A 22995-nucleotide genomic window follows, 5' to 3' on the forward strand; every position below is an offset into this window, starting at 1 on the left:
CAGTAACAGTCACAGTTTTTATTGTGCTCTTTATGCCCCCTTATGGGAATGAGTGATTACTGCGGGGCTAGAAAACTTACATCAGCCACTCTGCAAAAAATCATCTAACAAAATTATTTATCTGAAACACATATTAAAACAGACGTCACATATCTGAATTTATCTTGGAATAAACACCCCGGAAAAGGCTTAAATATATTATAAGGAAGAAATACAAAGCAAGTGACTACATCACAATCACAAATCTGTCTGTTTACTGGTAATGTCTAAAGTTCAATGAGTGAAAATTAACTGTAGAAATGATTGCTCGTCACAGACAATGACTAATCTACAATTGTTTCACCCTGCAGTGATATCACTGACACATACTGATGTCTCCTCCACCCTCATTGACAGCCCCCACATTTACTGAAAATGACACCAAAGATGAACAATTAGACGTGGTTTTTTTTCACTTATTTCATTTACTCAGTAAGTCCAGCATTTTGGACAACATTAAATCTCATAGAGATAGTGTGATAACGCCATAGAGGATACTGACAGCTCTTTCTGAACTTAGCACTGTCATTCTCACTCCTTACAGCAGTAAACTCATCTTATAAGGCTCAAGCATAAGATTGTTCACTTCACAATAATGTTCTCCAACCAGGCCAGCACCTCTTGGAGTCCCTGTCCAGTGTGCACACTGAGTTCCAGTGTTGTGATTGGCTGAGAAGCAGATGCAATGATGTCATCCATTCTGAAGAGGGACTTTATCTCTGTAAGACCCATTGTGCAAGGCATGTCCCTGCAGAGTTAAGGACAAGAAAAACAAGATTTAGAACAAATCCAGTGGCAGCTTTTACCAAGAGACAGATTTAAAATACCAGCTCTATAAAACTTTAAAACTGCTAATGTGATAATGTAGGTGGATAAAGTGAGACAACTATTGTATATAAGCTTGAATTGTCACCTTTTATTGAAGATGATAAGCACAGGGACGCTGCACATTGGCTCCGCAGACAATACTGAAAGCAGCTGGATACAGGAGGAGGATATCTGTGCTATGTTGGATGAGTCCACCATGAACTTTAAAACAAAAAAAAACAGAAAAAAAAGCATATAATCCAAAGTGATTTCACTCACTTCATAATATGCGATGTATGTTTATTTATAGAAAGAGCATACAATGACAGAGGAGCAGTCTTTGTAGTAACGTGGCCAAATAGGGCCCATGCAGCCTCCCAGCTCTCTTAATGTCACCCTCTTCTTCTTCAGAGTCAGGTCTGTGAGGTTGGTCCCCACCTGTGGTGATTCAAAGAGTCGAGAATCATTACAGAGATGGCCATCTCCTTAAAATAGAGCCTGCAAATTTATTCAAACTACTCTCTATTATTGCTTACTGTAGGCAGGGTAGAAGGAGGTGTTCCCAATTCGCCTAATCCATGTAAACTGAAGTGTGAACAACAACTGTTAGGAAAAATATCACCAAAGGCCAGTGCTGAAACAGATAACAGCACAAAAAGCAAAAACCAAAACAGAAGTTGTACAACCATCAATTCAGAGTTATCTATAATATCTCTCTAAGCAGTTTAAAACTGAACGTAAAAAAAGTCACATTAGTGTTATTTATATGCTAAAGATGTATGCCACTTATCCACTCCAAAGTATGTTGCAAGATAATATTTGCACTTGTGTTTCTCTATAAGGCGCACCAAATTCGTGACTGTTTTGAATATTAACCGCAAGAAATAGGTAAGTGGGAATTAGATATATAACAATATCAACAACTTAAGTCGCATTGTTCATGGATAGTAAATCAACATTGGCTTTTCAGACGAAGTAAGCCTGCTAGCCAAATGTTTTTACATTTCTACGTATACGCTGTTGCTTTAAACCCCTTCTACAGAGGGAAATCTTAATGTAAAGGATATTCTGAAGTCGCTTCAATAACAATGTTTTCCCGACCCCAGTCGCTCCAAGAAGCAGACAAATGTTACTATTGCTCATGACTGTTTTAGCATAAACACTGCAAAAGCTGTAACTGGTAGCATGAGGCATGTAACCCAGTCGAAACCATGGCGACGCTCACGTGACTAGAGATGTGACGTTCGTGAACGAGTCAGTCCAATTGCCCACCCTGCCTTATGTGTGTCCATGCTGCTTTCACAAGAACGACTCGTGACATCTCAGAATTTGAGTGTGTATTTTGTGGTTTGAATAGTGATCTCACTGTCTAAATATGGGAATATGGCACCACACCTAATGTAGTGTTTACTAGTGCTGCACAACAATTTGATTAGTGATTTCAATAACAATTTCAGAACATGTATTGATGTAACTGCACAAAGGGCTTCGGTTTGAAGTTTAAATGCTTAACGTACGTTGTGTGTTCGCAATCCTTCCTAGACTATCAGCATCTGAATCTGCTAGCATGATTATGACACATTACCTCATACTAAATTGCACATATTGCATTCATATTTTGCACATACTACAGTTATTTTTGCACAGTGTAAAATTTTATTTCCACTTTCCACTGTCTTTAATTGCGTTATTATTGGACTTTTATATGTTTTTATTGTCAATATTTCTTTTTGTTTTTGTATTTTAAGATTTTAATACCAAATATTCAAATATTTTATGGTTGGCATTCATTGTGGTCAGCAAAGAAAGAATTCCATTGTACAGGGAAACATATCTTTATTGTGCATATGATTGTTAAATCTTTGAATTAATATTTCAGTGTAAGTTTGAACAATCGGATCCAAATCGGTTCTTTCTTAAAAAAAAAAAAAAACAACCCTGGCTGGCCTCTAAAAATTATTGCTGTAACAACGGGCCAGTCGTTTGAACGGCTTTAAAAAAGATCCGACTCCTCAAGATCCGGCTCCGACTCATTAAGATCCGGCTCTCTTTATAGAGCCAAAAATCCCTTTTGTACACGTGACCTTGATACCTGGTCTTGATAGGATTAAACACTTCCGCATTGCTTTTTATTCGTTACTATAATCACATGTACTGGCAAAAACAAAACAAGATCAACGTCTCTGAGCCTAAACTGCAACGGTCGCTGAGTTTTTGTCCACGCAGCTGCATCATTGTATATGAAAGGGTGTGCAACGACTGAGTTACCATGGAGGCTAAGCTGAAGAAGGAGTTGGGGACAACTATGTTGAAGTCAACGGGTCACTCGGGAGGTGGATGTATTAGTGAGGGCCAGAGTTATGATACTGACACTGGGAGAGTGTTTGTGAAGATAAATCACAAAAGCGAGGTATTTATCGATTCTTTAGCAATTGACGATTACTTTCAGTAATCTTGTGCTGTTTAGTATGCATGTTGGTGCAAGGAAAACCTCAGGAGTGATCCAGTGGTCATCTACCTCTCTGACAGACATTACATAACTTAACTCTTTGCACGCATGAAATGCAAAAATTCATCCAACTTTTGCTTGTGTCCGTTAAAGTAATGTGATTCAGATAACTGTATTTTGCGGTCAAAAATGTAACAAAGGAAAAAAATTGACAACAATCATAGGCCCAGTAGCTCACAGTCTTCACTAAATGTAGTTTGCTTTATTCAGGCAAAACTGATGTTTGATGGAGAGATGGCCAGTTTGGAGGCCATTCTCAAGACGGAAACGGTGAAGGTCCCCAAGCCTGTGAAGGTGATTGAACTTGACACAAAAGGATGTGTGTTTGTGATGGAACACTTGGACATGAGAGGGCTTAGCAAGTAAGTACTCATATGATTTGTATGTATTGTATTATAATATTACAGTTGGAGACGTTCATTTTTTTCTCACAAAATTCAATATGTAGGTACTCAAAGCAACTTGGAGCGCAGCTGGCAGATCTGCATACTCACAACAAGAGACAGTTGGAAAAATGCAAGAAAGAGCAGCAGACAGTAGGTAAGTCCATTGGACTAACAAACATAAGAACATTGGGTTGTTGAAAAATGCTGAGAATTCATCTCTGAAACACCTACCATTACAACAATATGTTACAGTTGGCATTCAAATGCTTCATTGCAGGAAAAGGAGCTGGGCAGTCAGAAGTTGCAGCTGTTGAAAAATTTGGTTTCCCTGTAACTACATGCTGTGGGTATATACCACAGGTAAACTGCTTTTGATCACCATAACTAGACTGTCGAAGCAGAATCTATGTACTTGTTGTTTCGGGATGTTTGAGATGATAAAAGTTAACACAACAAAACTTCTGCACCTTTTTTTCCCTCTTCTTTCTCAGGTAAACGAATGGGAGGATGACTGGGTGACATTTTTCTCCAAGAACAGACTACAGCTACAGCTCAGTATGGTGGAGAAATCTTATGGAGACAGGGAGGCCAGAGAATTATGGACCGAACTACAGGTTTAGCCTCCTTTTAACCTAATCGGAAACAAAATATAAAACATGTCACAAAAAAATCTGAGAAATGGCTGATGGTGCAACTTGCATTTTGTGTCTGATCCTTACAGAGAAAGATCCCTCAGTTTTTCACAGATGTGGAAATAGTCCCTGCTCTTGTCCATGGGGATTTATGGAGTGGCAATGTGGCAGAGTGTGCTGATGGTCCCGTCATCTTTGACCCATCCTCCTGCTATGGACACTCTGAGTTTGAGCTGAGTATTGCAGGAATGTTTGGGGGCTTCAACAGCTCTTTCTACTCTGCATACCATGAAAAGATTCCTAAAGCAGCAGGCTTTGAAAAGAGAAACCAGCTCTACCAACTCTTCCACTATCTGAATCACTGGAACCACTTTGGTGGTGGTTACAGAGGCTCTTCAATAAGGATTATGAAGAATCTGCTAAAATAATTGCATTGACATGTGGGTAACATTGTGAGATGCATACAGTCTTAAACTCTAGAAAATTGTTAATTGTATAATAACATAATACCAGATTCTGAATTGACCAAAATTGGTGTTGCTTATTTATTAATATTTTTTAAAAGACCAGTTATGATGTTATTTTCTTAGATTGCCTTATTTTTGAAAATTCAGAATACACATCTCACAATATCTCCTGACCTGCCTGCTAAACCATCACCTATCTGCTGAAAAATAAGAAATAAATTGCAACTTATTTCTTCATTAATACTGTAATATGACAACACAATAACTCACTACACATAACTATGATGCTGTTTACCTGTAAAAACAATGATCCTTATAGAATGTACTATCCACTGCATTAGAAGCAATAAAATCTATGATGCTCAATATGTTTGTCCAGCTGTTTCTGCTCCTGTTGTGACTTTTTGAAACAAACTGCCCTAACCCTAACCCAAGCCTTCCTATGACCAATGAAAGCATTTGGGACTGTTGATGACAAGTTAACCATTTCTGTGAGGTGGAAGGTATCAGACCAGACTATTTCCTGCATGCTGCAGAAAGATCTTTAAGAAAAAAAACTACTCTTATAGAAAAAATACACTTTTACTGTTAAAGAAAAACAGTAAAAACCCACCCACAAAAAAGCCAGAAAATTCTTTATCTATTTTAGGAGCTGAAAAGCTAATTAACTCTTAACAAAATACACACACAAAGCCATATAGTTTTGTTTATGATATTATTTTTGTAACACATTTGATAAAATCGGCAGTTTTAGCAATTTTTTGTAAAGTTTTGAGCAAATATGCATTATTTCAATGGAGAAAATGATGGTTTTTAAAAATGAGTAACACGTAAGATGTTTTTTTTATTTTTTTACCACAACTAGCAGTTAGCTATGATTTTTCCTATGAGTGGATGATTTCATGAGAGCAGACATTTTGAAAAGGGCCAAAAATACATTTAAGGCTGCCTGTAGTAAAAGGAGAATATGGCTCTAAGACAAAAAAAAGAAAGCAACAACAGACCCTTCGTTTTTTTATGTCCTGAGACTTCCTTATTTTTGTGTTGCATTTTTATGGTTTCGGGTCATAAACATAAAATATTTTTACATTGATAAGTTTAAGAAAAAAAGTACTATTATAGATTTAAAAACGAAGTTGGACATTTGTTTTTTTTTCTGCAACTCGACCTGCGCTAAGTCTGAGCCTTCTCGCATACTGTACCTGGGCGGGGCACGACTACGCATGCGGAAACATCCTAAGAGAGAGAACAGTTTCTTGTGTGATGGGAAAATGAGTCGTTTTCATGTTGAGTTTATTGAAATTACGTTTATACTGTAGCCTCTAGTTTATTAAGCGTTGTGGTTTTCTAGCTGAATTTAGTTTTTGCCCCACGTATGAAAAATACATGCTAACATTAGCTAGTTTCCAAGACAATAACAAACGCTGTAGCGGTGCTCCTGCATTATACACTCACGTTAGCCTCCACACCCTAGAAACTTATTGAAGTCAAAAGACTGCTACAATGGCTCTTTCGGACACAGATATGAGTGGTGAGGGAGGAGAAACGGACGCTATTGTAAACACATGTGTTTTAGGGGGCTTCAGTGAGAGCCAGGAGACTAGAGGTATCATCTCCACCCTGCCGCAGATCCATGGGGATGCTGTGCAAAGCGAGTCCACCATTCAGAGGTTCTTGGGTGAGACAGTCATCTTTTAAGCATCACGGTCTCTAAATGTCCGTTATTATTGCTTTTGTCGGGTACCTGTTTGTTATTAGCATGTCAACATAGTCATTTCATCCCACAGTGATCATGAACAGATATCAAGAACAGCCTAATCTCCTGGACCCACACTTAGGTAACGTTGAAATTCATCTATTTTTAGTTACCACAAATCATTAGTAATTACTGATTACGATAATCACAATGTTCTCTTTTAACGACCCTAGAGGGGATGCTGAGTATGATACTGGAGATTGTAACAAATGAGTCATCTCCCCCTTCATTGGTTCATTTGGGCTTCAAGTTTCTCTACATCATCTGTAAGGTAAGTCTTTAATCAAGCCAGCGTCCTGTTTTCAAGACTGCTGCAAAGTGGTCCAGCTTTATTTGAGACCCCTACCATGGTGTTTTGTTTTGTTTTGCTTTGTTTCCCCCTGGGCAGGTCAGGGGCTATAAAATCTTCATGCAACTGTTTCCTCATGAAGTAGCAGATGTCCATCCAGTTTTAGACCTGCTGTCCAGGCAGGATCCCACAGACACTGAGGTGAGATGGGCACACCTTATCAGCAGGAAAAAAAAAATTCAAAGCCTTCACATTAACACTGATGAAGGTTTGCAAACATTCCTTTTATTATCCTCTATTAACAACTGTGTATTTTACCATCTACTCATTCCAGACTTGGGAAACTCGCTACATGTTGCTGTTGTGGCTGTCCATGACCTGCCTAATACCATTTGACCTGTATCGTCTTGATGGGGATCTTGAGTCAGACAGTGGCAAGCCCAGAGAGCCCACCATGGACCGCATTCTGGCTATTGCAAAGGCATGTAAAGCATATATTAAAACTTAAAAGTCCCCAGATCACTATATATAGGTGGAGTTGGATTGTAGATTTTGTGTTTTAATCCAACCTTTGGAGACTGTGCTTTTTTAATACATTCATGTCATCTAACAAAACAGATAACATCCTTTCATTCTTTCAACAGTCTTATCTGCTTGTTAACGACAGTCCAAGAGATGCTGCATCTGTGCTCATATCAAAGTAAGTGCCTGTTCCACATGCATTTAATAACAGAAATAACACATCCAAACCAGCAGATAATAAACCGCACAAATCCATTTAAGTCCTGTTAATTTACAAACAGCTGCTGTTAGTTGTTGATATTAAAAAGCTAAAGTCCCGGCATCCTTTATTTCACTGTTTCAGTCAGAATTAATTTTCCATAAGGTTGAATGAAACTCTTATCCTCATCTGAATCACACATCTATGATACTAGAAGCTAAGTGTGTTAGAATGCAAAAGTTTCAGCCGTTATTAATCAGAATACTTTATGCTTTATTGATCTTAAAGGGGAAATTTCATTTCAGTTACATCCTTTTCAAGGCATATAGGAAATCAAACATGGTGAAACACAGAAATGAGATAAACCTTGGAGCTTGCCAGCTACCCAGCGCCCCTTTACAATAGATATGAAAAAACAACATTGGAAGAAGAGAGGGGAAAAAAGGTCAATTCCAGACTATGTCCCAACAGGGGGCATAGTTTGAGATCGAGAAAAAAAACATCTCAGCGTATAAGCATATGATAATAACAAACATAAACTCGAAGACTTGCGCAAATGTCACTGCTCAGCCATGGAGGGGCGTGAAGAAATAAAATCTGCTATAAATTAGGATAAATTAGGCAAAAAAATTAAGTAAGATTTTAGCTTTTGCCAGGTAAATAGTGCAGGTATGGTACGACCTGACCAAGAAATAAGTTAAACTGAGGAAGAAAAAATAAAAAATATTGGTATTTATCTGCTTTTGAGCTAAATGTATGCTTTGGCCATAAAATGCGGTTGCTATCCCTCACTGACTCTCACCTGAGATCCTCTGGCAGTGCTTTGCTGGCCATTCCAAGGTCCACAATCAAGTCCAAAGATTACAGGGCTTTTTCTTGTACACACCTTGAAACAGCCTGCCAGAGGCGCGCAGGCAAGCACCGTCAGTTTTTTGTTTACTTTAAATATTTAAGACTCACTTAACAGAAAAGGTTTGATTCTATGATTTTATTTAGTCTAATTTCAACTTTGATTCATTGGTTTGTCTGTAAACCTTTCAATCTTAGATGTATTTAATTGCTTGCTTTGACTGTTTGATTTTGCACTCTAACTGCGATAAAAAGTGCAATATAAGAAAAGTGTTATGTCATAACAAAACAAAACAGAAAAATCAACCTTCTTCTCAGGTAATGAATGTGTGACTCAAGCTCAGCTGTCTTCCTCAAAGCTGTCTCTTTAAAAGGTGGTTGTTAATGAATCCAGATGGAGGTTTTTAGTACGATGATATTTTCAGCCAGTAGATGGCAAAGTTCTTCAAGGAATGTTCCAACAGGTGTCTGTATTTGTTTGGCCTTGTGAAAACTACCATTACCTTTTTGTTTTACCGCACATGACTGCACAGGTTCATGACACGCCCTGATGTGAAACAAAAGTGCCTTGGGGACTTTTTGGATTGGAGCCTCACCACTGTATCTGAAACCAATGACCAATCCATGAGAGACATCATGGTTCTGGATGGAGCGTTGCAGTCTCTGGTAAACACTTTGCTCAGACAGCCATCACACTTACACCTGTGCTTCTCTGTGTATGTTTACTGTCAGTGTAATTAGTGCACAGTGATGTACTAAAACCTGTAGGGTAATTTACAAGAGCTGACATGACTGGTATGTCTCACACAATGGCCCGTGTGGTTTTGGCAGATGTGTTATACACCTGCTGCGTTTGTGGGATCTGCTGCTTCACTTGACTCATGTCAGTTTAATCTGACGCTTTAAGCTAAACGGTTCCTCTGCAAATAAGGATAAAATTGCGGGCACATGCTTCCCAAAGACACCCGCTTTTCCAACCTGATACTTTGCCTACTACACCTGTTCACATAACAAATTTTCTTACCACTTCCTGTTAGCTGAGGTATGGCAATGCAGCCCTCAGGCAGGTTTATTAGCTTCATATTGGTGGCATCAAAACTGGAGTAACATGTTTAGAAAGCGTCTCTTTGTGCTTAATTTCTTTAAAGTGAACCTGACTCCAGCTTATGTTGCTTAGGGCGCTTAAAAGTATCTATTTGTTTAGCTGACAAACCTAAAGAAGCTTAACTTGCAGGGTTTTAATTTTGTGTATTTAGATGGAGGACATATGCACATTTTATCATTAATTTTATCATCATTATTATCATCTAAAGAATATCATCTTGTTTTTTTCTGTTGTTTTTCAAGTCACTGTTTCTTAATGGAAGAATGTCGCTGCACAACCATTAATTGATTTGTTTTCACATTTGTGTTTTTTAGGCCAAGCTTTTCAAACACAGTAAACGGGACGACCTCCTCCAGTACGGTAGGTTTCCTGTGTTTTCAGAAGAATTCAGAAATTGCTGTCAAAGCATAGGAAGTAAAAGCGAGGAGTTCCTGTTGCATGTGACTGTCAGAACTGTAGTCTTTGTTTGATTGCTTTTGCCTGTGGTAACAGAAATGTTTGTGTTCACAAATCTTTATCTAAATGTCTGTGCCAGAGGGGAGATATTTGCTTTCAGACACCAGATGATACTCAAGTCACGCACAGAACCAGAGTCTATATAGTTTTAAAAAGCAAATGCTTATAAGTTACTGACAAACTTATGATAACCACACTGACTTTTTATAAAAACTTTCATCTTTGAAATGATGAATGAGAACTGGATTTTTTTTAATCTATCTATCAGCTCCCACAGTCCTTCAGTGCCTGGAGAAGAAGCATCTTTCAGACAGCAGCCAGGCCATGCTGCGGAAGCTTGGTGTCAAACTGATCCAGAGGCTCGGACTCACCTTTCTGAAGCCACGTTTGGCTGCTTGGAGGTCAGGAATGATCCCAACTGATTGAATTAATGTTGTAATTGAATCTCCACACAAAGGAAGGCTACAACTACGCACTTCTTAAATTTACTAATTAATCCTGTTTTCAACTCTCACAAATGTAGAAGTAGTAAATCTTTACATTTCTGCATTTACTCTGTGGATGGATAAAAAGTGTTTTTATTGCTTAAAATGATTTCAAGAGTGTTTGGAGCTCCAATTTGATGACCCAGAGAAACATATACACTAGGGATGCACAAATATGAAAATTTTGTCCGATATTAATATTGCTGTTATGGCCGATAATGATATTTACTGATATTAAAATCGGTTAAAAAACAATCTGAGATGATAACATTTTGAAAATACTGAAAATCATGTAAACCCCTTTATTTTCAAACTTGTTTTCCTTCCAAAATAAGGAGGTGACAGGGCCGCCATAAAACAAAAGTAACAGTGTTACTTTACAGTTACTTTTGGATCACAAATAAGGATCACAATAAGGATTACAAATATTGTGCACCCCTAAAAGTGTTTCAGTAGGCATAAGTTTACTGAAGCTGAGTTATTGCCTCCACTCATTTGTTAATTGCTCCTTTGATGTCTCCTTACAGCTATTTTTTTAAGAAACATGTAATAACATGATAGCACGGACCTGAGAGCATAATAAAGAAAGCTGTGCATGTTTTTCAGGTACCAGAGAGGTAGCCGCTCCCTCGCAGCAAACCTCGCCATGTCCCAGTCAGCTGCAGTTTCTTCTGCTGTAACTCCTGAGGGGGAGACACAAGAACAGAAGGAGGAGGAGGAGGACTATGATATTCCCGAGGAAGTGGAGACAGTTATTGGTCAGACTGATTCCAATAAGTGAATGTTTATGATTGATTTCAGGACATTAAATGTGTGAATAATTTTTCAGAGCATCTCCTGGTGGGGCTAAAAGATAAGGAGACGATTGTGCGCTGGTCTGCAGCAAAGGGGTAAAAATGTTCAGCAAACTTTTGAAAACAACTGTCTAGCTACTTTTTGAGGTGTGTGTGTGTGTGTTTCAATAACCCTTGGTGTTACGTAACCCCTCCAGGATTGGGAGGGTGACTGGGAGGCTTCCCAAGGAGCTGGCAGATGAGGTGGTTGGATCAGTGCTGGACTGCCTCAGGTAGTTTCATTCTGGATACATACTGTCTTCTTTATAATCTGTTCTGTTTTTTGTTGATTCTAGCAGACTAATATTCCACTCAAATGCATAACTTTTGATGTTTCTGAATGTGTGTGTTATTCATTTTCAAGCTTCCAGGAAACAGACAATGCCTGGCATGGAGGCTGCCTGGCACTGGCAGAGCTTGGTAGGAGAGGCCTGCTGTTGCCTTCCAGACTGACAGATGGTATGTGTACTGTACACAAATACTTCTTTGGAAAAATCTACTATCAGACTCTTAAAAGTTGTAACCAGTACATTTATTTATTATGTTTACATTTATTGTACAGCAGCAGATTCTCATGTAAAATATTACCCTAGAAAAATTTCTTTAAATATCAAAACCCAAACACATGAACCTTTCACCATTTCAAATCCAGTGTGAGAACATAACATAACATAAAATGCACAAACAAGTGAAAACAAGTGACAGTTTTTTGGCAGTGCTGTACAGCAGATAATACAAAGTCACATTGTGTTAGACTATTCAGATTTTCAGTGCTCCATAAAAAGTTTGTATTAACTTTCATTAGTTCATCTTATCTTGTTCAGGATCGTAACACTAAAGGGTAGTGATTTTTTGTCCTTGATGCAAGATTTTCAAACAGTCACGGTTTAGTTGTCAGCAGCAACGAGGCCGCCTCCTGACAGCCCGCTCTGCTGCTTTCACTCTCTTCTTCGGTTTAAGGCAGTTGCTATCAGCTGAGCCACTGTTCACTCTTTTCACACCTGTTGCTTTCAACTTGGTTGGTTTTTTGATCTTCTTTGGAGGGTTTGGCTTCTTAGCGGTAGTGTTGGAGTCACACAAAGAGACAGCAGAGCTTGCGCTGGCCAGCTGACACAAGGCGAGTGCAGCGGTCTGCCTCTGGTCACACGGCTCTTCCTCCTGCTGAAGATCCTCTGAAGTGCTTGGGGCAGGCCAGTGTGCAGGGCTGTCATGAGAAGCTTGCAGGCTGAGGTTTAAGGGCAGGTCTACTGTCTTTGATTCCTCAAAGTCAGAGCAGCTTGGTCTGTGCTCAGAAGGACTGCTGTCTCTCTCCTGGCCTCTGATGGAAAGATTTAGGGGCATCAGGTCTTCTACGTTGGCTTCACTTTCCTTTTCTGATGTTGTTTCTGGGTGAGGCTCAGAAACAGATGCAGGAGGATGCGTGCTGCTCTCAGCTGATCTGAAAATTAACCCAAAGAGAAAGAAATGAGCATCATACTTGCATACACAGCAGCTCGATATCAGGGAATATTAAATAAGTACTTACTCTGCGTCCACATGCAGGTTTCTTAACTGCAGCAAGCTTTCTGCAGACTTCTCCCGTCTTTCATCAGTTTCTGGAGTTTGCAGGCTATTAGCTGTGTGTCCATGTTGGGTGAATGTCTGTAACACACCTATGTTGGTGTAGTGAGGAGCCTCTGTGTCTCTCTGGATTATGTGTGCATGATTCGGTCTGTCAGGGGACCCCAGAGCTGAACAGCCTGCTTTAGGACTCAGCCTGGTTTCTTTCTCCCCGCTTTGCTCGTGGTTGCTCTCCTCTTGTTGAGATGTGTTGTGACTGTTGTGACCTGGATGTGAGTGCATGTAAAAGTCATGTCCCTTTGGCCTCAGCGGCAGGCCATAAATGTCCAAAGGAAGATACCTGGGTCCTGTAATTGGCATCGAGAGCTCATGGGGTCTGTACAGGGTGTAATGCAGAGGGGGGCCTGGGTTGAGAGGGTGGCAGTATCTGTATGGATACGGGGGGAAGAGGTGAGGTGGAGCAATGGGTTGTGGTACAAAAGACCTTTGAGGATCCAAGAACTGTTGCCGGAACGAAGGAGAGTTCGACTCACTGGCGCTGGGGTTTCCTGAGAGGTAGTACGGTGGGTAAAGTGGACGGTCAGGAAGGAGGTAAGGAGCGTAATCTGGCACAATTGGAGGGGGGTATGGTTTTAAGGATGGTGAAATCGTGCCCCATGGGAAGCCTGGGTGGTTAAACGTAGCGATGGGAGCTTGTGAATCCTCCGCTGACTGCTGCACAGAAGGCCTGAAGGCTTCTGCTCCTTCGACTTTGGGTGTGACAGGAGAGAAGGCAGATGGGCGCGGCAGAGACTTGGCCTCACTGCACTCCTTGTTCTCCCTCTCTGTTACTGTATTTGATTTTGTCATAGTCTGGGCGTCCTTAACGGGCGGACTGTCACGCCCAACATCTACTTCTTCAGAGTCGTCTCTGCTCTCATCGTTGTTCTCCTTGGCTGCTTGTTTCTCTGTGCCGTTAATCTGTGGCACCAGTGGGGAGCTTGGACACTCCTTTGGCTTTAAAGGAAGCCCTTTAGCTACAGCCTTGACTTGTCGGGCTGTCGTCCCAGTTTTCTGTGACACCAGGGAGATGGAGTTTTTACACAAGTTGTATTTCATGTGGTTGAAGAGATGAGACTTTTCGTTGCAGGTGAAGGGACACTGGAAACACTGGTACTTGAAGGGCTTGCCTGGCGGTCGAGGAATGTAGTGTGGCCTTTTTGGCTTGCGTTCCTGAAGAGTTTCCATCTTGAATTGGATGCAGATTTTCTGCAACCAAACAAAAACACATTGCAGTTATAAGAATTGAGTTAAATGATTGTTAAAGTTACACTTAACTAACTGAGGTAGTTAAAGAAGGTGTCGTCAAAGCATAGGAGACAGGCTTAAGAGTCACCATTGAGTCATTCCAGCTTTAGCACCAGGTCTCGCTAAGCTCACTGTCTGCTTGTTTGGCCATTAGTTGTTGGACTGGTTCATTTGGAGGGTGTTGTTGCACACTGGAAGCTTTTCCGCTCTGTCTCTCTTTAGCTGCACAGGCAGAAAAATCTCAAGCTGCACAAAACGCCGCACCCTGAGGCTAATGTATTCCTCCAACTGTTGATTCAAACAGGGATGCACTCCACGCAGACAGATCATTATATATGAAAAGCCGTCTTCTGTATGCAAAACCCACATGTTTGCATAGCTGCGCTCATGTTTTAGTGCGGTTTTTGGTGATTGGCAGCTGCCTAAAAACGCCGGTGCCTTCCTCGCCTGTTTACCCGTCCATGTGGTCTCATACCACTAGGCTCATTTGCACGGTTAAGTGTTAGAACTGCTAAGGAACCAAGTAAGCAGGTGCTAGGCAGACTAGGTGCTTACTAACACAGGCCTGGAGGGCATGCAGAGACATGCTCTCCCTCTAAACCTCACTAAACTCTTCGCTGTCGGCGTGGGAACCATCAGCCACCTGCTTCCCATGACTACACCTGCAAGATGTACTCATCACCCAGTCACCATCATTTCATTATTTGATGACTTCACCAACTTTGAGAATAATAAACTATGAACAGAATTTCTTTGATATTCTCCCGGTGATGTTCCAGTAAATGTGACACATCATGGTTCAAAGTAACAAAAGTGACGCATCATGGTTCAGAGTAGCTTTTATCACTGAAACCATAAAGTGAGGGGCATCTGAAATACTCCAGGTCAGACTTTGAAATGAAACATCACCTTAAGCTGTGATAAGTGCGGCTGGGCGCTTCGTGGAGGAACCTGCTTGTCATGCGCTGTCGCAAGAAGTTGTCCCTCAAGTTTCTGTGCAACTGAAGTGGCACGCAAAGCCACTCCCTTCTCAAGGAAAAAATTCATTTAAAAAATTTCCTTTAAAACAGTTTTTCACACACCTGACATTCAACTCAGTCATCATTTTTGTGTTTTTAGGAATAAGCTGTTTTGTTGTTGAATAAAAAGCATTAATGACAGCGATGAGCTCAGCTTTTTACACATCACATACCAGAATGTATTATGAAAAAAACAAATCAAGCGGTGTCTAAAAACTGTAAACACACAGAGGGGTTTGCTAAGGATGCCAGGTACCCCCAATAGTACTTGAGAATCAGTGTAACAGAGCAAGCAGGTGGCTGTTAAAATCCACAGGTAACAGGTGCGCACAAGGTGTGAGTATCCCCAAACTTCCTCCAGGAAATTAGTTAACACTCTACACATTACTTTTCCATCATCATTACAGATAGACTATAATCAAGTACCGTAAAATAGTAATGTGCAGTATAATGCTGCTCCTTCATAAATAACATGATGATAAAAACATTTACCTCCTCGAGCTGCAGCAGCAGTATCCTCTCCTGATCCTGACCCTCAGTCCACAGCCAGCCTCAGTTTCTGGTCAGGACGCTTGCTCCAGTATGTGCGATAAGTTCAGAGTGTGACAGGTAGTGAGTGCGATGTTGCATTTGTGTGCTGTGTTTAGTTAGTTGTGTGGTGAGTTCCTTTTTCTGAGGTGTTGTCTTACTAGTGGGTGGAGCTTCAGCCCAAACAGCAGGGCCCTCAGGCAACATTGATGTACCTGATATTAGTCAGGCCTCAAGCGATGATTTACATGATGAGGTGGGGCGGGGGCTCTCGCTCCTTCTTCCTGTTTTCCCCAAAGTGTGCATCTTTTAGGAAATTAAGCTTTTCACGAAGGCTCCTTTTGATGACATGTAAATTTGACAAACTGAACAATTACAAGCAAACATCAAGAACAACATAAAGTTTTCATTCCTTTTATTTATCTTTGGAAACTTGAGTTTCTTCTTTAATGCTCTTTTCTCCCTTCTTGACAGTGTTGCTGTAAATGCATGCAAATTATATTCAAAGTCCTGAGAGAATGCAAAGTATCTGTAACATGCTTTTTATTCCGTCTTTGCAACAAATCCACTCATTCATTTTTATATTTTGCTTTCAGTTGTGCCACTCATCATCAAATCCCTGACCTATGAGGAGAAGAGGGGAGCGTGCAGCGTTGGCTCCAACGTGCGTGATGCTGCTTGCTATGTGTGCTGGTCTTTTGCTCGGGCATATGAACCCAAAGAGCTGGAGCCTTTTGTCAATCAGATTTCCAGGTAACCTTTCTCTAAATGTTTACAACATGACTTACATCAATGGTGAGCACTAGTATGCAAAATAGTTACCTAATCACATCTTCCTCATAAACAACATGATGCACCCAGAGCTCATCACTTTTACTTACAACAACACCGTCCCTGTTGCATGTCCACAGTAGTAAGTCAGTAACATTATCTCAAGTTCATCTGTCTTCATCTGAACTCCTTCTCTGTGTACAAAACATAAAGGCTGCAGTCCAGAAAGCACAAGAAAGGCAAAAAATTGTCTTCACTAATCTGATTTCCTCAAATTGTGACTTTGATTCTTATCATAATTTGCATAGACACTTTGCAGTTTGCCTCTAAGCACATATTTATTGATGCACATCAGTCCTGCATGTTCACATAACCCTCTGATATACTTGTGTGCTGTTTTTGGCTTTATGTTACTGCAACACTGCATTATTCCTAAGATTTTCCATTAGCATTTATGCTAATAACACATGTAGAAGCAGTGATCTGAGGTCTTTAATTAAATTTATGTATTAAAGGGTTAAAAGTTTATCTACAGTCCAAATCTATTCTGTTGCGTGTTGATTGCATTTGCCAGCACACATGGCTTTGTGTTCAGTCCAATAAGCCCTATGACTGACGGCTGAAATACATTGGATGCCTCTGCAGTCCATCTCCACTCTGTTACGGCAACAGATCGGATAAGTTTCCATTCAATGCATCTCGCGACTCCAGCTTTCAGTCGGTCATATGGCGTGCCAGTGTAAGCTGACAAACGCAGTCAACACGCAACAGAACAGAGTTGGACAGCAGATTTATCTGGTGTATTTGAGGCGTGACAAACTAGCTGGAATTAGAGACCGAGAAGTTCCCGCACTTTCCACTCCATTGATAAGTCTCTCTTCATTAATGTGTGGCTGTAAAACTTCAAAAATGTTGACACCTAGTCTGGCTCTGCTCTATATGTCTGTTTATCATAGCTAGTCAAGTGGTTTGTTTTATTTTGAAAGTCATTGGGTGTTTTTAGATAGTTTCAGGTCCTCACTTCCTGTTCTGCTCTTGTATCCCTACACAAAATGTATGCATCACAGCTCCATGTCCAGCAAAATTAGGATGGCTGCTTATTATTTGCGACATGACGGACTAGCTTTGCAGATGAAACAGAGACTGACTGCAGATGCATCTGGTGTATTTCATCCATCAGACCACTGTGAATTTTAAATACTGTTCAAAATATACAAAACATTAAATTTATAAGCAGTTACCAGAAATGACCATTAAATGAACTTTTCTGACAGCTTTGTATGACATAACAGTCATCTAGAGATTTGGAGGGAGCGGCAAGCTAGGCTAAATAACTTCAAAATAGCACTTTGGAAGCGATAAAGAAACTAAATAAAAATGAAATCTACACATCAAACACTTTGAAAACATCACAAGCGAAAAGAGGGTGGAAAAAGACATAAAATTACATAACAGATTCATAGAAAAAGAGAAAAGGGTGGGAGGAAACCAAATAAAAAGGACAAGACACCAAAGAAGAAAAAATGGAATGAAAAATGTGGCTGTACATAAAAATACTTCAATATAAATGTTAAAAGAGACTCTTTAACATACACTGGTAAACAGGTATAATTTTTGTAATTGTATAAAAACAAATAATAAAATACTTTTAATCTATTTACACATGTTAAGTGTCATCTCAGAATAACCTCTGCTTGCTCTAATATTGTCTTCTATGGTGTGCAAATACAATATTTCTGGATCTTCATTATGATGTACTAGTTTTCCCTTTATAGATATACACAAGGGGTGCTGGTAAAGCCTAGTAGTCTTAGTTGAGCACCCCATGCCCCAAAGCCCTAGAATGAGCAGCCCGGGTTGAATCCAGCCTGTGGCAACTTTCCCACACGCCACTCCCCACTCCTGCCATATTTCCTACTCTATCCACTGTCCTTTACTCTTTGCTTAAAGGCAGAAAAACCTAAAAAATAGCTTGTAAAAAAATCAGCACAACTGTTTTCACAGAGCCCAGAAAACTTTCAAAAGTATGATTTTATTCATCAATGAATATCATTTGGTTGAATGACCTGTTTTAGTCAGTTTTACTTTGACCTTATTTTTTTAATCATTTTAGCTGCAGAGTTGTGTTTAAAACTGTGTTAAAAATTGTGTTAAAAACAGTCTCAATTGATCCATATGCTAGCTGAAAACCTGGCCTTTCCCATAATAAGAAGAAGCCAACCCAGAAAAGTAATTAGTAACACTTATTCTGCAGTCTGTATAGAGACGTGAGGGTGCGATATCATCCACTGACGTGCATCCAGTCTTTGTCAGTCGTAACGGTTCGCTGCCGCCTGGATCTCTTTTCTCTCTGTAAGCATGTACGGACCTGCGGCCTCTGACTGTGCAGACCAGCTCTGCAGTGTCAGTTTGTTCCCTTGCGACTACCGTTATCATCAGCAGTCGCGACAACACCCTCCCTTTCCCTAGCCTACAGGATTGCCAGGTTTCGCCTGTTGCTGTAAGTTTCGGTCGCCGTTTGGCAGCAATGCTCAGACAAGCTGGTTCCTGCTCTTTTCATCACAGCCTGATGACACTGACAGAAAACTCACTTTTCTCAGAGTGGAACTTAGTGACTTGGGGGCACTCACACACTTGCACAAGTTACAGTTACAATGAATGCTTTTTAAAAGAAGGAGCTACTCAGAAACTCAGAAAATCCCTAAGGGCATTAAACAGAGTGCAGCCAGGCCTGTTTTTCTTTTCAGGCCTTCAGGGCAAGGGCAGTTAGAAAAACCTAACTGGGGCAGTTATAAGGCTCAGGACATGGTTTCTGGCCGTACAGAGGCAGAACATAAGAGAGCAAGGCTTAAAGTAGTTATGATGCAAGAGCTGGATGGCACCTTCTTTAACAACTGGCATTCACACACACTCAGCCCTCCTGTGGCTTGTAGAGACAGTGCGGGGTGAAGAGATGCTGAGGTCAAAAAGAATCAGACACATCTTCCAGTATCCAAGAGGAGTCATGCTTAATCATACTGTGGCTGCTTCTGTGTGCCGTGTTGGAAAGCACGCAGCAGAGACAAAACCACTTCTTTTAGGATGACGCAACCTGGCTGCTGAAATTACTTAAACAGAATAACAAATGCTGAGAGATTGAATTTGGCCATGTCAGTCAAACATCGTCACGAGGGAAGTGCTTTTTCCAAAACTCTTTCACTGTGTAAGTCATGTCACTGTTACATTAAAGAGTGTAGTCAAAATAATACTGGGGTTTTAAAAAATACACTGCAAAAAAGAACAGATAAAAAAAAAGACAAAAATGAGGCCTGACTTGCTTGTAACAAGTAAAAAAAATCTGTCAAAGGAATGAAAAAATTTTGCTTAAAAATTAGCTTGAAAAAACAATAATCCCTCAATGGAATTAACTTTTCTTTTGTTTAATTCGCAGATGTTTTTTAACTTGTTACAAGTGATTCAGACCTCATCTTGTCTTCAAAAAAATAAAACAAGACATTTTACTAAACTCATCAGGTTAATGCGACTCATTTTTAGTCTAAAAAGACATTTTCTACTGAAAATAAGACAAAAACACTTGATAAGATTTCAGTTTTTTACAGTGTTGATTTTAGATTTAGGCTCAGAAATATTTGCTGACAAATTCCAGGAAGTAACTTAACAGCTTTGTTCTTTGTTTCTTTGCTATTTATAATTATCATAACATAAAATCAGAAAATATGAAAGTTTCCATAAATTACTGTTGGTCACGATTTTACTATGATCTGCATAAGATTTTAGCTTAAGGACAACAATGAAGCAAGTTTGGCTTTAATAGTTATCTCTTGCAGGAAATAATCTGTCCAAAAAAGGAAATTGTATTCCTATTATATGAGACTTTATATTTCTCTCTACAGCGCTTTGCTGATTGCAACCGTGTTTGACCGAAATGTCAACTGCCGCAGAGCTGCCTCTGTAAGTTCTGTGGTCAAGTCTTACGAATGTTGAAATAAAGATGCACAATTACATGACAGATGCTAATTTTATGTCTCATTTTGTCCTAGGCTGCCTTCCAGGAAAATGTAGGAAGACAGGTTTGTGACTGCAGTATTGACTGCTTGTGTCTAATGACTAACAGAGTTACTGTGATTTAAAATTTATCCACTGCCAAATCTTGTGGCCTTGCTCAGACATGTCTTGATAGAAAAATCTTTTCATGTGAAGCTTCAAGTTACCGACACAGATTGATGCACTAACTTTAATAAATATTTACAACACATTCATTTGACTTCAAAGGTTCTTTGGATCTAATAAACATTTTTGCTATCAACAACAACCCTGTGGTGACTTTGTTAGTCACTGAGCTGTAAGTGTTTCAGCTTGTTTGCTTCTGTCTCAACAGGGGACATTTCCTCATGGCATAGACATCTTAACTGCAGCAGACTACTACGCAGTGGGGAATCTCAACAAGTGCTATCTGAACATAAGGTGAGAAACTAAGAATTACACACAATGCTCAGTTGAAGCTGTGCATTTGCAGATTTGTAAGACCTTCCCTCAAAGGGATGAAGCTTGAAGTGTTATTTTTAAGTATTTTGATACTCAACTTGATCCTATAATACCAACTGTTGGATTTTTTTTGTTAAACATAGATGTATATCTAACACCAGAAATGTGTTCACAAAAAGTTTAAAATAGATGACTTTAAATGAGCAGCCAACCTGATACAATTACTCATCCAACCTGAATGTTTTCACCTGTTTTGACCAAAGCATGGATTTTAAATTTCCATCTCTTAGCATTAACTCTGCTGAGCTGCTCATGAGTATGTGCCTGTTGGTGTTTTTAATAGACATGCACAAATTGATTGGTGCCAATTTCCTTAATTTTGGGGGATGAAACTGATCTTATATACTTCGGGAAGGTCTGACAGCCAGCCATTATTGCTTTTTGCTCTCAGACCTAAAACTCAGGACACCTTAAGTTAAAATATAAAGATTTTATTGTTTCACAGGTATTGTTCAATTATTTTTAATAAAATAAGATTGGAACATTGAAGGTATATGCTGTCAGTTATAAAAAATCTGTATTGGCCCAAATCAGTATCTGCAGGTCAGGCTTTTTAAAGGTCGGTGATCGGCCAGAAAACTGTGATCAGTGCACCCCTAGTTTTTAACCAAGTTGAGAAAACAATTTGAGACAAACTGAACCCATTTTTTCCTTCTAAGACAGATGGACTTTTGCTAACTTCGTACACAAATGCAGCACTCTAGTAATGCAAACACCTCCGGGTATCTCAGGAAGTGTCATTTATGGCAGAATTGTGTCACCACAAGCACAGAAAACATTAAAATATCCACAGCTTTTAACAAGTATGTCATCTTGACTTGGCCAATTTTCATATCTAAAGCCTAAACAGCCTAAACTTTCCTTTCCCTCAGTGTTTATGTTGCCAGTTTTCCAGAGTACACCAAGGCAATGATAGATCATCTGATCACCATGAAGATAAACCACTGGGACACGTATGTACCTACACTGCTCTTTTCTCTCTAATTTCACCAAACATGATGGTATGAATATGACTTTGCTTGTTTGATAAAGAATTTTTCCTTGTATCTGTTTTTTTTTGCAGAGCGATAAGAGAGCTCTCCTCTAAAGCACTCCACAACCTGACGCCTCAAGCACCTGATTATATGGTGTCTACAGGTAAACAATGTAACCATACCTGTTACTCAGGAGAAAGTAGAATGCTCATGAGAAATGTATGAAAGCTGTAATTATTGGTGATGACTTGATAGACAATGATTATTTTTGTTTCCATTGCATTTTCAGTGCTGCCTCAGCTGTTACCGATGGCGGTGGGCATTGACCTCCACGGTCGACATGGAGCCATCCTGGCATGTTCAGAGATTATTCATGCTTTGTACAAACTGGGCTCCCAGACCAACAGGTAGACTCTTAAACACTCAGTCTGCTTACTCAGCTCAGAAAAGGTGCCCTTTGACGAAACACGTTCCAACTTCCAGTTTTGCATGTTGTCTGATATAAGGATGCACTGATCCACTCATGGTATCAGGTATTTGTCAAACACAGACTCAGGAAGTTAGATTGGATATCTGTGACTAAGGGCTGGTTTGTAGAGATCTTTTCAACTCAGTTTTGCTCAGTTTTGTGTTTCCAGCAACCATGTGTGTGTACCACATCATCAACACTGGTAGGTCTGAGCATTTTTTTAAGGCAGAGCTAAAATAACATGAAGGCAGATAACTACTGGCTCAGCAGATTGGGAGTATTCCACTCTTGTTTCACCAAAGTCTAGCAAGTCTAATTCATCACGTATCCACGGCTGAGGTTCACAGTTTAACTGTAATCCCTTCTAGCACTGGAGAGTCACTTACTACACATTTACACATTTATAATAAAAAAAATGTGTTCAGTCAGTTGAAATGTATTATTTGATTTTAGTTTACTAAATCAGAAAAGCCTAATGTCGCTAAAACATCATTCCCAGTCTCATCCT

The 22995-nt window shown here is 39.8% G+C and overlaps 4 protein-coding genes across 4 annotated transcripts in view; 2 read left to right on the forward strand and 2 right to left on the reverse strand.

The window, feature by feature from the left end:
• Positions 1 to 20: 20 nt before the first annotated feature.
• On the reverse strand, positions 21 to 2088 carry arl16 (ADP-ribosylation factor-like 16). The gene is made up of 5 exons (XM_074696413.1): positions 1913 to 2088; positions 1383 to 1437; positions 1168 to 1284; positions 953 to 1068; positions 21 to 787 (listed from the first exon to the last, which is right to left on the reverse strand). Exons 1-5 carry the CDS (start codon positions 2038 to 2040, stop codon positions 622 to 624), a joined length of 582 nt encoding a protein of 193 aa, XP_074552514.1. The 5' UTR covers positions 2041 to 2088; the 3' UTR covers positions 21 to 621.
• An 878-nt stretch (positions 2089 to 2966) lies between these two features.
• On the forward strand, positions 2967 to 5191 carry fn3krp (fructosamine 3 kinase related protein). The gene is made up of 6 exons (XM_074696844.1): positions 2967 to 3256; positions 3566 to 3717; positions 3804 to 3895; positions 4019 to 4101; positions 4233 to 4355; positions 4463 to 5191. The coding sequence occupies exons 1-6, from the start codon at positions 3116 to 3118 to the stop codon at positions 4799 to 4801; spliced, it is 930 nt and encodes a 309-aa protein (XP_074552945.1). The 5' UTR covers positions 2967 to 3115; the 3' UTR covers positions 4802 to 5191.
• Positions 5192 to 6034: 843 nt separating this feature from the next.
• Positions 6035 to 22995, forward strand: part of tbcd (tubulin folding cofactor D) — a 28297-nt gene continuing 11336 nt past the window's right edge. Inside the window, exons 1-20 of the mRNA XM_074696904.1 lie at positions 6035 to 6518; positions 6628 to 6678; positions 6770 to 6867; positions 6985 to 7086; positions 7220 to 7366; positions 7530 to 7585; positions 8989 to 9121; positions 9875 to 9920; positions 10285 to 10417; positions 11108 to 11259; positions 11331 to 11391; positions 11493 to 11567; positions 11699 to 11793; positions 16325 to 16481; positions 20393 to 20450; positions 20540 to 20569; positions 20878 to 20963; positions 21917 to 21997; positions 22108 to 22181; positions 22308 to 22425. Coding sequence (XP_074553005.1) covers positions 6344 to 6518; positions 6628 to 6678; positions 6770 to 6867; positions 6985 to 7086; positions 7220 to 7366; positions 7530 to 7585; positions 8989 to 9121; positions 9875 to 9920; positions 10285 to 10417; positions 11108 to 11259; positions 11331 to 11391; positions 11493 to 11567; positions 11699 to 11793; positions 16325 to 16481; positions 20393 to 20450; positions 20540 to 20569; positions 20878 to 20963; positions 21917 to 21997; positions 22108 to 22181; positions 22308 to 22425 — 1928 coding nt within the window. The 5' untranslated portion in view covers positions 6035 to 6343. The remainder of the gene's footprint in view (positions 6519 to 6627; positions 6679 to 6769; positions 6868 to 6984; positions 7087 to 7219; positions 7367 to 7529; positions 7586 to 8988; positions 9122 to 9874; positions 9921 to 10284; positions 10418 to 11107; positions 11260 to 11330; positions 11392 to 11492; positions 11568 to 11698; positions 11794 to 16324; positions 16482 to 20392; positions 20451 to 20539; positions 20570 to 20877; positions 20964 to 21916; positions 21998 to 22107; positions 22182 to 22307; positions 22426 to 22995) is intronic.
• znf750 (zinc finger protein 750) lies at positions 12229 to 14121 on the reverse strand. Its single transcript, XM_074695745.1, has 2 exons — positions 12860 to 14121; positions 12229 to 12772 (listed from the first exon to the last, which is right to left on the reverse strand). The coding sequence occupies exons 1-2, from the start codon at positions 14119 to 14121 to the stop codon at positions 12229 to 12231; spliced, it is 1806 nt and encodes a 601-aa protein (XP_074551846.1).

The sequence above is a fragment of the Halichoeres trimaculatus genome, unplaced genomic scaffold (genome assembly GCF_033239565.1).
Source record: "Halichoeres trimaculatus isolate MK-OKI-2021-1 unplaced genomic scaffold, fHalTri1.1 fHalTri1_scaffold_20, whole genome shotgun sequence".
Taxonomy (NCBI): Eukaryota; Metazoa; Chordata; class Actinopteri; order Labriformes; family Labridae; genus Halichoeres; species Halichoeres trimaculatus.

Excerpts from the sequence above, each read along its gene's own strand:
- arl16 (XM_074696413.1), bottom strand. The coding sequence starts at position 2,040 with ATGCCTCATGCTACCAGTTACAGCTTTTGCAGTGTTTATGCTAAAACA. Across the intron at positions 1,438-1,912 it reads TTATTGAAGCGACTTCAGAA|CTTCAGTTTACATGGATTAG; the intron begins TATCCTTTACAT and ends TTGTTGTTCACA. Across the intron at positions 1,069-1,167 it reads AAGACTGCTCCTCTGTCATT|TTCATGGTGGACTCATCCAA; the intron begins GTATGCTCTTTC and ends TTTGTTTTAAAG.
- fn3krp (XM_074696844.1), top strand. The coding sequence starts at position 3,116 with ATGGAGGCTAAGCTGAAGAAGGAGTTGGGGACAACTATGTTGAAGTCA. Across the intron at positions 3,718-3,803 it reads GACATGAGAGGGCTTAGCAA|GTACTCAAAGCAACTTGGAG; the intron begins GTAAGTACTCAT and ends TTCAATATGTAG. Across the intron at positions 4,102-4,232 it reads GCTGTGGGTATATACCACAG|GTAAACGAATGGGAGGATGA; the intron begins GTAAACTGCTTT and ends CTTCTTTCTCAG.
- znf750 (XM_074695745.1), bottom strand. The coding sequence starts at position 14,121 with ATGGAAACTCTTCAGGAACGCAAGCCAAAAAGGCCACACTACATTCCT. Across the intron at positions 12,773-12,859 it reads AACCTGCATGTGGACGCAGA|ATCAGCTGAGAGCAGCACGC; the intron begins GTAAGTACTTAT and ends GTTAATTTTCAG.